The following is a 12602-nucleotide window of genomic DNA, read 5'->3' on the forward strand; positions in this document are numbered from 1 at the left end:
TAACTACTATAATACTGCTCCCTATGTACAGGAATATAACTACTATAATGTTAATAAATCACTAATATAAAAGTTGGATGCAGTTAATCCAGATTCTTCCTCCTCATAAGACTGGGCTACCAAGATGCTTGTGGTACTATAAGAACCCATTTTTTCAGAGGCCTTTATCTTTACAATGACAGCAGAACCAAGGTTCTAAATTCTGTAAAGGGTGTTCTCTCCTCTGGACATTCACATTTCATTTAATTAATCTATGAAATATAAACATTTCTTTAACTGCAGGTCATTTTTTTTTCACTCGTGTGAAGATGATGTCCCTTCGCAATGTGCTTGGATACAACCACCCTTGCACCTTGGCAGAGGTGGCCTGACATGCGCTATTGTGTCCTGCCTGACCAAGTGGATACAACCATCATTATCATAGGCTGTAAATCCCGGCCATTTCCTCTACTATACAATTTGTATTTTTGCGCAATCACTCCAGCAGTGGTGGTCGTATCCAAGGATAGCTATCTTGTTTCTAAGGAACCATATTACTAAATGTAAGTGAAATTATCTTGACACTGGTACAATTTTTTGTCTATGGCAGATTAACAGGAGGTTACTTTCCATTATGGGAACTACTCAGGGAATTAAGTTTTGACAGAATAAAAATTCATGGACGATACCAAAAATAAAAGAGGGGGTGGCGATTGCTCCTCCCATATATTACAATACTATTGTATCACAGTATGGGAATTTTGCTATTGATATGGCTCTAACAGAACATAAGAATTGTTGAGCTCTGTTCACACAGCCGTGCCCAGGAAAATCTGCAGCCCGTTTCAGCCAAGTCGAACGCTCCTCACCCCCTCTGCAGGAAAGCAGCAGCCACACCACAATTGGGGGGGGGGGGCAGGATAAGGACACAACAGCCATTTGTGCATGCAGCCTATGAGACAGGCCTGGGAGCACCGCAACTGTAGTAATCATCTTATATTTGTTCTCCATGGCCTCCTTCCTTATGAAATCAGCAGTTAAAATTATGCTAATTAGCCAGAAGGGCTCTAGGGATGTTACCAACGCTCCTCTGTGCTGCATATTCACAGGCTGTTCACACTTTCCCCTCCTCCCACTGGGTAAAACTGCTGTGGTAATGGAATGGCTTTGGTAATGCCCCCAGAGCCCCTCTGGTTCATTAGCATAATTTTAAAAGTTGATTTCAGGCATGGAAGAGGCAACGGGCTAAGAAATATAAGAAGATTACCGTAATCCCGGTGCCTGGATGTATGTGTAATGTATCAAAAAGTATCGACATCAAGAGTAAATTTTCATGATGCAGCAGACGATTAATTTCCTTTAAAGCCCAAACACAAAATGAACATTTGTTTCTCAATCAACTATGAAAATTAAGTGCAATCCTCAGTCTTTAGATGTAACATCCCTTTAAAGGCAGCAGTTTACAACCTGTTGCAAAACAAAAAAAAACAAAACACACAACTTCAAGCATCGGCCTTCGCAAACACATGTCCGGAGCCGCTGTCCTGCTACTTTAACCGCTACCATCATTGACCACAAGGGGGCGAATAGAAGTAAAACCGCAAAATAAAAAAAAATAATAAAATGACAAAATTTGATAAAAATACATAAAATTACAAATCCAGCCCTGTTTTTGCATAATAATAATTTATCACAAACTTTACATTTTTAAAAATTCTAAAAAATCAATATAACTGTACAAACAACATCCCGCCCCCCCCCCCCTCCCCCCCCTCCCTCCTAAAACAAAAACTCGGTTTTTAATTTTTTGTAAGAAATATATTTTATTTTTCCGACACCACAGCCCTGGCAAGTGGTTTTGTACCAAATTTAATGGAGATTACACAGAATGTTTAACGCTGGGGGGGGGGGGGGGGGGGGGAGGGGAGGGTATAAGGGGGGAGGGGGAGGGGACAAGAGGAAGAGTGAAAAAATAACCGTCACAAAATGGAGAGAGAAAAAAATATATAATATATAATATATTTATATATAAATCCCACACAACTGGTTTCCACTCCCACATCATGGATGAGTCGGGGACGAGCGCTCGGAGACAGAACTGCATAAGGTTCTCACTGTCCGTGTATGTAACAGCATCAAGTCTGGCTTCTTGAGGAGAAAGCACGGAGGAGGGAGGGGGCGGGGCAAATTAAAAACAAGAGACAAAAAAAAAAAAAAAACTAAACTGAAAAATCAGTCTTTAGCGTTTTGAGTTTTTTTTTTTTTAGCCTCCCCTCCCCCCAAAAAAAACTGCAGAAACGAGAAAAAACAAAAAAAAAAAAAAATGTAAAAAATTATCGGTGTATTCGTTCTCCATAAATTTTTACAAGATTTTTTTTAAACTTTTTTTTTTATCTAACATTTTTTTATATAACCAAAAGAGGAGGAGGAGGAGGAGGATTTCGCCTAACGGGACTGAAGAGTCATTTTTGTGCTTTTTTGTGTTTTACTCTCTTTAATAATACTCTCTGTATCTGAGGTCTTAAGTTTGTTTTTTTTTTCTCTTTTATTTTTTTATTTTTAACTATACACTGGAGTTAAAAAAGAAAAAAAAACAAAAAAAAAACGAACGAGAATCAGACGACGGATTATCCGCCCAAAAAAAAAAAACTGAAGTAAACAGCATTAAATCGACTCCATCTCCTCTGCTAAAAAAAAAAAAAATCCCTTTTACAATATTGTACAGTACACAAAAAACAAACGGAAAAAAAAAAGAAAAAAAAACCAGGTGTCTTTTAAGAAGCCAATCCAAACGACGTAAACATACAGGATGGTGCAACTCAGGACAAAATGGCAAAATTTTCAAAAAAAAAAAAAAAAAAAAAACTACAGATTTTTTTTACATTTTTTCTTTTTCATATCTTTCAATCCCCCCCCCCCCCCCCCAAAAGCAGGTGCCATCATGGGATACCCAAGTCCACAAAAATATCTTTTAAAAAATAAATCTTAAAAAAAAAAAAAAACAAAACACCTTGGATAAATGAAAGCAACGCTCAGACAAGTTTTTTTTTTCATACATTCTTGAGTTTCCTCCAAATTTGGGTCTTTTTTTGACTATTTTCACCTATTGCATGGCCGAGTGTGTGACTCCTTACAGGACGAGACTCCTCCGGAGATAATCTCACGTCTACAATTTGTTTTTTTGTTTTTGTGTAAATCTGTTCAGGTTTTTTTTTTTTTGTAGCAGCTTAAAACATCATGTTTCCCGCGTTGCCGGGTCCTTGGCTGAACCCCCCCATCCCGACGTCGGTGGGCATTCCCCGGGGTCGCATCTGTGGGGGAATCATGAGGTTTTGTTGAGGTCCCATCATCCCCTGCATGGACATCAACATATTAGGAGAGCCCACAGGACCCGGGTGACTGTAGAGGACCCCGGGCATCCGTTCCTTCCCCGGCATCAGCCCCACCCCTCCCGGATTGCCCATCATAGTCAGTTGGCCAGGCATTCCGGATTGTGCTGGTGACATCATGCGATGATGAGGTCCCATCATGCCTTGCTGCATAAAACCTGGAGGCCTCATAGAATTGTGGCCAGGCATATCCACCGGGCCAGGTCCTCCCATACCGGCCATCGGAAGACCCATCCTTGGGTTTGGTTCTCCCATCATGGGCGGCAAATGTGAAAAACCAGGTCCTTGCTGAGGCTTCCTGCCTGGAACTTCCCCACGAGGGAAATACTGCAGTGTTTGACTGGGTTTCTCGGATGGAATAATCCTTGATAGGTCAAACTCGGGGATCCCCGATGCCCCTGGTCGGATGACTTCCTGTAGGTCCGGGTCAGTGAAAACTGAAGGCATATTATTTCCCATAACACCAAAAGAATCCGGCCCCGAAGGACACCCCCCCTTACACAGTGCCGGGTCTGCGTTGGGGGGCAGGTTGCCTGGGCGACTTAAAGGTCCGTCTCCCGGGAAGCCCATCCCAGGCGGAAAGCCTCCCTGCCCCCCGTTGGGCCCGTTGTGAGGGAAGGGAACCTGCGGAGGTGACTGGACTGGAGGAAATCCTTGGGGGAAAGCCATGCGTCCCTGAGGCACCATAGGGGGTTCTTGAGAAGCGTGCGCCATCATGGCGTTATGCGGCATCATCCCCGCACCCATAGGCCCTCCGTGCGGTGGTACATTGGGCGGCATGGCGTTCGGTGAGGGCATCTGACCACCGTGGGAAAGAGGCTGCGTCATACCCATCGGGCTTAGAGTCGGCATGGAAACAACGCTGTGGGGACCCGGCATCTTCGAAGGATTTTGGGGATTCATGCCCAGACCTAAAAAGATAGAAGAAAAAAATAAATAATCTACATGAATGAAGCACAAAAAACATAATTTTTATTTATTTTTTTTACAATTTTTGTAAATCAATAAAATATTTTTTTGCTTCTTTATCTTCTGTTATTCTCCCTGCACCATAACTCCCCCCCCCCAATTATCCAAATATGTACGAGGGCTTGTTTTCTGTGGGATCAACTGTAGTGGGCCAACATTTAATATTCCAAGTAATGGACTGGGAAGCATGAAAAAAAAAAAAATTCTATTACAAAAAAACTTGGACCCAAAAAAACGTTTGTTTTTTTAAAACGTGTTTTATTTACTGTGCGCCTTTATCCCCTCGGGTCCCAACGATCGCATAGGGACTGAATTTGTAATGGTTTTACTATATTTTAATACTTAAATTTTTTTTGATTTTTAATATTGTAGAAGAACAATTACTTTTTGATGGAGCTGTGAATGAGAGGGGTAATTTTTTTCTGGATTGGTTGTAGTTTTTAGTGACACAGTATTGGGCGCTGTACGACCCTTTGATCACTTTTTTTTTTCCCCCAAAAAGCAAAATGGCGATTTGGTACCGAGTAGAGATGGGCGGGGCATCAGTTTGCTGGACCGGCTAACAGGTCGGGGTCGTGTCGGCCAAAGGTGAACGTCGGGTCCGCTCATCTCTAGTTATGTGTTCATCGAATAACAGAATCATCGTTATATCGGAATAGATCAGACACTTGAAATTTTCAGGTCTTCATTTTTTTACATTTTTCTTTTTTAATTACAATAATTTTGGGGGCATTTATAACATTAGCACAGCTGTAGAGAGACTGATCATTCCAATGATAGCTGTATCACGCTACCGGCTACTTCCTATCCTGAGATATAGTCTATATATCTATCATCCCTTCTTATAAAATCATGCTCCGCTATTCCTGAGGTCGGCAGCACTTCCTGGTTGTGACATCAGCTTAGGGCAGTGAGGCCAGAGCAATGAGGGCATTCACATGAATCAGGACACAGCTTGTTTGTAATTGGAGGACCTGAAGCATGTGATGAGTCATGAGCTTGTGACATCACTCCACGTCCTATTTTCCCTGCAATCCTCTACTACTGCTCCTCCCAACAAGAGTCCTCACTTCTCCAGCCTTCCTGTACGGTTTCCCATAGTTACCAGAAAGCATGACAAAAGGAGAGTAGCCCGGTGGGATAAGGTAAAACCTGTAATCTGCAGGTGTTTAGCGGCTAGCAGAGTAAATTAGATAATTGCTTATTTTTGCTTCGTGCAGAACTAGGTAAAAGTGTTTATACTTATCAGTTGTACTTTAAATGGTTATAATCCACGTTTGGTGGCAGCAAGGATTGTGGGTATTAGCAGCAGACACCTGCCATGTATGGGGAGGTATCTGCCCCTGACAGCCCCTACAAGCAGCTCATGTGGGAAGCCATATAATATCGACCACCCCCCCCCTATCCGTTACCAATGGGGCAGAACACAGGATCATCTTATCACTCTTAGTTATGTACTGGGAGACAAGGGGGGGGGGGGGGGGGTCTGGGAGACCCTTCTGCTCGCCAGGCTTAATTTTTGCTGCACAGTGTAAAACCAAAATTATTTGTTTAGTGAAAGAGGATTTGGGATTTTTACACTTGTTTTTAAATTAAAATTTTACAGATTCCCCCCCATTGTCCCCCTCCCCCTTTTGTACTTACCCGACATGTTATTCATAGGTGGTGGATTGGGCGATCGGGCGGGAGGGGAGTCGTCATCGGAGCTGGCCACCGTTTTGATGGCGTCGTGGTAGAGCGGCGTGGAGCTGGGCATGGCGAACTTTGACATCCGAGACATCATAATGGAGAGCGGGTTTTGGGACAGGGTGGGCTCAGGTGCCATCGTGTAGCTAGTGCTGGAGGGAAGACTTCCAGGATGGTTTATCGGAGCAGACTGGCTGACTGGCGGAGCGGGGCCTCCTGTCAGGGGGAGGGAGACACAGGTGAATGCTGGGTAATAATCCCGAGACTCCGGTCAATCACATATAATATTCACTACACGCAACAGCAGGAACAGTACAACTACTGCTTGACAAATACTGAACCGAGACCCCAGCGCCGCCCCCTCCACACAGACCAGCCAGTGCCGCCGCCCCCTCCACACAGGCCAGCCAGTGCCGCCGCCCCCTCCACACAGGCCAGCCAGTGCCGCCGCCCCCTCCACACAGGCCAGCCAGTGCCGCCGCCCCCTCCACACAGGCCAGCCAGTGCCGCCGCCCCCTCCACACAGGCCAGCCAGTGCCGCCGCCCCCTCCACACAGGCCAGCCAGTGCCGCCGCCCCCTCCACACAGGCCAGCCAGTGCCGCCGCCCCCTCCACACAGGCCAGCCAGTGCCGCCGCCCCCTCCACACAGGCCAGCCAGTGCCGCCGCCCCCTCCACACAGGCCAGCCAGTGCCGCCGCCCCCTCCACACAGGCCAGCCAGCGCCACCCCCCCCCCCCCCACACCCACAGGCCAGCCAGCGCCGTGCCACCCCTCCACCCACAGGCCAGCCAGCGCCGTGCCGCCGCCCCCTCCACACAGGCCAGCCAGTGCCGCCGCCCCCTCCACACAGGCCAGCCAGCGCCGCCGCCCCCTCCACCCACAGGCCAGCCAGCGCCGCCGCCCCCTCCACCCACAGGCCAGCCAGCGCCGCCGCCCCCTCCACCCACAGGCCAGCCAGCGCCGCCGCCCCCTCCACCCACAGGCCAGCCAGCGCCGCCGCCCCCTCCACCCACAGGCCAGCCAGCGCCGCCGCCCCCTCCACCCACAGGCCAGCCAGCGCCGCCGCCCCCTCCACCCACAGGCCAGCCAGCGCCGCCGCCCCCTCCACCCACAGGCCAGCCAGCGCCGCCGCCCCCTCCACCCACAGGCCAGCCAGCGCCGCCGCCCCCTCCACCCACAGGCCAGCCAGCGCCGCCGCCCCCTCCACCCACAGGCCAGCCAGCGCCGCCGCCCCCTCCACCCACAGGCCAGCCAGCGCCGCCGCCCCCTCCACCCACAGGCCAGCCAGCGCCGCCGCCCCCTCCACCCACAGGCCAGCCAGCGCCGCCGCCCCCTCCACCCACAGGCCAGCCAGCGCCGCCGCCCCCTCCACCCACAGGCCAGCCAGCGCCGCCGCCCCCTCCACCCACAGGCCAGCCAGCGCCGCCGCCCCCTCCACCCACAGGCCAGCCAGCGCCGCCGCCCCCTCCACCCACAGGCCAGCCAGCGCCGCCGCCCCCTCCACCCACAGGCCAGCCAGTAACAAACCTTCAGCTCTGAGAGGAACAGGAATAAGGGGGAGAGCACTTCAGATGCCCCCCATCTTCTGCAGCTGGTGCCTCATCTTTCAGATCACACCAGCGGAGATACAGTATGTAACTCCGGTTCTGTAGCTCCCAGAACCACAAGCTTGATCTGAAAGATGAGATTCTGTTCCTTCATATGACACCAGCAGCAGGTTTCTCGGTGCTATAGAAAGAAATAGAAGGACGCCTGAAAGTGGCTCTGCCCCTGCAGCCTCTAAACGCGACTCTTAAAATATGACTCTTCTCTGCTCATCACATGACTTTGCCCCCCCCCAAGCAATTCGCTGTTGGTGAACCGGAGCTCACAAGCCCCTCCGATAACTCCACCACTTGTAGGAGACCCCACATCGCCCGCACATACACAGAGACCAGGTGAATGGGGCCCCATGAGCGCCCCCTATGGGTAAGTGGTGGCGGATATGCACAACAAGGGCCTCATTTACTCTCATGGGGGGCACTTACGGACACAGTGAGACGACTCTTAAAGGGACCCCCACACATCGGCTGTTTTCATATGTTCACAGAGCATGAAGCGCTGAGCAGACAGCGCCGCTCTCTGTGCCGTGGCAGAACCGTGTCACTACAGATTAGTCACTATCGAAATGAATGGGATCTGCAGTAACCAGGTCTGACCACCGCACTGAGCACGGCGCTGTCTTCTTCCTGTGACATTCTCTGCTCATCTTTGGAGTAGGGGTGCAGCTCTGCCGTAGGGGGGAGGGTGTTGGACTACCCCCTCCCCCCCCAAATAATCTAATAATGAGTTTCTGAGATCTAAATAACTAATCCCTACTCATATGTGCCCCCCCCCCCCCCCCACTCCCTCAGGGACAAGACGCAGATATATGAAGTATCCAGGAGGTACGATGGACGTCTCCCCGGAGTAAGGGACAAAGCTGTAAGGGACAAAGCTGCCATGGAAACCGCCGCCTCCGGCTCCACGGAAATCAATGGGAATCATCAAAAGGAAAATATATAATAAATAAATAAAATCCTGCCAGACAAAAAAAAACAGAATCACAGCAACAACAGCGTCACCTCCTACTACTAGTATTATATGCATCATCCTGACACCAACAGCAAACCCACAGTAACTGCACATCCTGTATTATACCCCAGAGCTGCACTCACTATTCTGCTGCTGGTGCAGTCACTGTGTACATACATGACATTACTTATCCTGTACTGATCCTGAGTTACATCCTGTATTATACCCCAGAGCTGCACTCACTATTCTGCTGCTGGTGCAGTCACTGTGTACATACATGACATTACTTATCCTGTACTGATCCTGAGTTACATCCTGTATTATACTCCAGAGCTGCACTCACTATTCTGCTGCTGGTGCAGTCACTGTGTACATACATGACATTCCTTATCCTGTACTGATCCTGAGTTACATCCTGTATTATACTCCAGAGCTGCACTCACTATTCTGCTGCTGGTGCAGTCACTGTGTACATACATGACATTACTTATCCTGTACTGATCCTGAGTTACATCCTGTATTATACCCCAGAGCTGCACTCACTATTCTGCTGCTGGTGCAGTCACTGTGTACATACATGACATTACTTATCCTGTACTGATCCTGAGTTACATCCTGTATTATACTCCAGAGCTGCACTCACTATTCTGCTGCTGGTGCAGTCACTGTGTACATACATGACATTACTTATCCTGTACTGATCCTGAGTTACATCCTGTATTATACTCCAGAGCTGCACTCACTATTCTGCTGCTGGTGCAGTCACTGTGTACATACATGACATTACTTATCCTGTACTGATCCTGAGTTACATCCTGTATTATACTCCAGAGCTGCTCTCACTATTCTGCTGCTGGTGCAGTCACTGTGTACATACATGACATTACTTATCCTGTACTGATCCTGAGTTACATCCTGTATTATACCCCAGAGCTGCACTCACTATTCTGCTGCTGGTGCAGTCACTGTACATACATGACATTACTTATCCTGTACTGATCCTGAGTTACATCCTGTATTATACTCCAGAGCTGCACTCACTATGCTGCTGGTGCAGTCACTGTGTACATACATGACATTACTTATCCTGTACTGATCCTGAGTTACATCCTGTATTATACTCCAGAGCTGCACTCACTATTCTGCTGCTGGTGCAGTCACTGTGTACATACATGACATTACTTATCCTGTACTGATCCTGAGTTACATCCTGTATTATACTCCAAAGCTGCACTCACTATCCTGCTGCTGGTGCAGTCACTGTGTACATACATGACATTACTTATCCTGTACTGATCCTGAGTTACATCCTGTATTATACTCCAAAGCTGCACTCACTATTCTACCAACATTACACAATAACCATGTAAATAAGGACATAATGAGAATTCAGCTCTTATGCACATATTACAGCTCAAAGAAGGGGGAGGAAATGAAGATTATGATGAAGTTGACCAAGATGACATTAAAGGACATCAGTCCTTTCCATCATATCATTACTCACCGGACTCCATGTTGCCCATCATGGCTGGTGAGGTGATGCCTAGTGGCGGTTTGTGCTGGTTTGGGGGGATTCCTGGACTTTGCATTGGAGGTTTAGGAGAAGACGTCCATCCTGGGGAAGGTACAGGTAAGGACGGAGACTTCAGGTGGACAGGGGAAGCGGCAGCAGACCCCATGACCGGCGGGGACTTAATGGAAGCAGCAGCTGCAGCCGTTGGTCCTGTCAACATCCCGGCTAACTGAGACGGCGTTTGGGGGGACTTAAGATTAGCAGAGGGGGAGCCCAGCATGGGAGACTGGACCTGGCGCATGGTGGGGGACTTTAAGGGGTTGACGCCAGGAGAGTTCACTTGACCGCCCGAAACAGAAACGTTATCCAAAGGCTTCCGGCCCAGGCCTCGCTGCCCGGGGGGCGCAACGTTGAGGTTGCCTGGGTTATTGTTTGGATTGAGAGGTAGAGGTGGCATGTGGCTGAGCCGGCTGTTAGTCCTTTGATCGGGCCCCATCTGTTCTCGTGGGTTCCTCAGGCCTCCCGGAGGCTGGGACATGTTTAGATAAGGCCTGGAGCCCATGCCGTAGTCCTGCTGCGAGTGCTCGAATGGTGCCGGATGCATTTTTTGCTGGTTGGGAAGCATCTCCGTACTCCCCGGCCGCATCTTTATCATCTCGTCGGGGCCCATGACGTCCCTCAGCTTTGGAGGCATCAGCTGCTGGTTAGAATTCATATTGATGTTTAGGTTCATGTCCACCTTCATGTTCATATTGCCGGGGCCCATGCCGAACTCTACGTCTCTATTGGGGCCCATGTTGGGAGGCATTCCCTTGTGGAACTCCATCCGCGACGGGCTCAGTGCTGCATCTCCGGGCATCCGAGGGAACAGGCCGCCGCCTGGCTCCATGTTCCTCTGAGGTGGCATGCCTCGGTTCATCTCCATCACCGGCCTGATGCCCTCCATGCCGATGCCGGGGGGCATGCCCAGCTGCTTTTCCGCTACGTGCTGATGAAAAATCTCATCCGGAATCCCTTGGGGGTTGGGAAACCTCTCGCCTCGCCCCGGGCCGCTGAATATGTTTTGTCCGGGAGGGAAATTACGTCCATCGGGAATTTTTGGCACCTCATCTGGCCAGTTAACGCCAGGAAGCCCGGGCCTGGATGCAGGATTGGGAACGTTAGGTCCTTCCATTTCTGGGTTCATCATACCGACGAATCCAGGCAATCGCTGCATTTGGCTTCCAGGCACATTCGGATGAGGAGGCATACCTTTCGGGGGCATGGGGTGAGGCATGCCCATACCGTCCGGAAAAGGCTCGGGGCCACCAGGACCCCAATTTTCCCCGGGGTTCATTTGATAAGGGGGTGGAGGACCTCTTACCATACCCCTAGGCCCGTGCTGGTGTACCATCATGTCCTGTAAGGAGCGCTGCTGCACCACCGCCTGCTCCTGCTTACGCCTCTTCTCCTCATAGAACTCCTGCTGTAGTTTTAGCCAAGCCATCTGCTCGGGGGTCATGTGGTCAAGGTGGTCTTGGCCAGGCTGAGGATTCATAGGTGGGGGAACCATATCCTCTGGTGAAAAAGGCATGTCCCGATGTCCTTGGGGCCCAAACGGCATCCCTCCGTCAGGATGGGGGCCGGGGCCTTTGCCTAAGTTTTGTGATTGAGCCATCATGGCCTGGATAGGGCCTTCAAGTTTTTTCTGAGGATTGTCCAGCATTCCAGAGTTTGGTGGAGGACCCCCACTTTGGCCTGTAATGTCTTTTATGGCAAACTCCTTCTCATCGGGGAAAAGCATCCGCTGAATGTCTCTAAGGGTCTGTAAAGATCTCTCTCGATGCTCCAGCTGCTCTTGAGAAAGTCCATCGGGATTGTCTCCTAACGATGCTTGATCCCCGCTGGGTACCGGCTGCGAGGAACTTTTGGGCTCTGCCTTGGGGTCTACTGGAGGGGCGACATTGCCCTGAGACATTGGGCTGGCAGCTTGATTGTTGGGCGTAGAGCTCTGCCCGCACCCTTCAGTCTGTAGTACGTTAGGATTGGCAGGGCTGCTGGCTGCCATTTTGCTGTCCACCACCCCGCCGCTATCCTGCCCGATACCTGGGCAATGAGAAGCCGCGGGCTTGGAAGGCAGTGCCGGACCAGGCGGATTGGATTGCACTTTGGCCGCTTGTGTATGGTTCTGCTCCTGGGGGGTAGGTGCTCGTGGGTTTGCTTTAGGTTCGTTGCGAATGTTTGTAGAGATCGGAGTATTCTGCAACCAGAAAGAGGAGAAGGTGGTAAATATATCGCTGGAGGACGACACATCCACACATTACACACATTATTTCTTTATAAGGTCACACAGTTTTAAATCCATTTAGAGATAAATAATAAAAATATGTCTGCCTGCAGCCACCACTAGGGGGAGCTTGTGATTTTAAAAGATTTTTTTTTAAATATGGGGTAACTAAAAAAAATATTCTATAAAAATATATATCAAAAGCATACACTATACTCCCCAGTTCTAGTAGCAGCTCTCTGATCT

General features: G+C 49.4%; 1 protein-coding gene across 4 annotated transcripts in view; it reads right to left on the reverse strand.

Annotated features, from left to right (window-relative positions):
- Positions 1-2901: 2901 nt before the first annotated feature.
- BCL9 (BCL9 transcription coactivator) overlaps positions 2902-12602 on the reverse strand; it is a 132292-nt gene continuing 122591 nt past the window's right edge. For all 4 annotated transcript variants that reach the window (XM_072138845.1, XM_072138846.1, XM_072138844.1 and 1 more), the window contains 3 exons: positions 10082-12329; positions 5982-6239; positions 2902-4279 (listed from right to left, as the gene is read on the reverse strand). In XM_072138845.1, the coding sequence (XP_071994946.1) occupies positions 3207-4279; positions 5982-6239; positions 10082-12329 (3579 nt within the window). In that variant the 3' untranslated portion in view covers positions 2902-3206. The remainder of the gene's footprint in view (positions 4280-5981; positions 6240-10081; positions 12330-12602) is intronic.

Source organism: Engystomops pustulosus, chromosome 2, assembly GCF_040894005.1.
Source record: "Engystomops pustulosus chromosome 2, aEngPut4.maternal, whole genome shotgun sequence".
Classification (NCBI taxonomy): domain Eukaryota; kingdom Metazoa; phylum Chordata; class Amphibia; order Anura; family Leptodactylidae; genus Engystomops; species Engystomops pustulosus.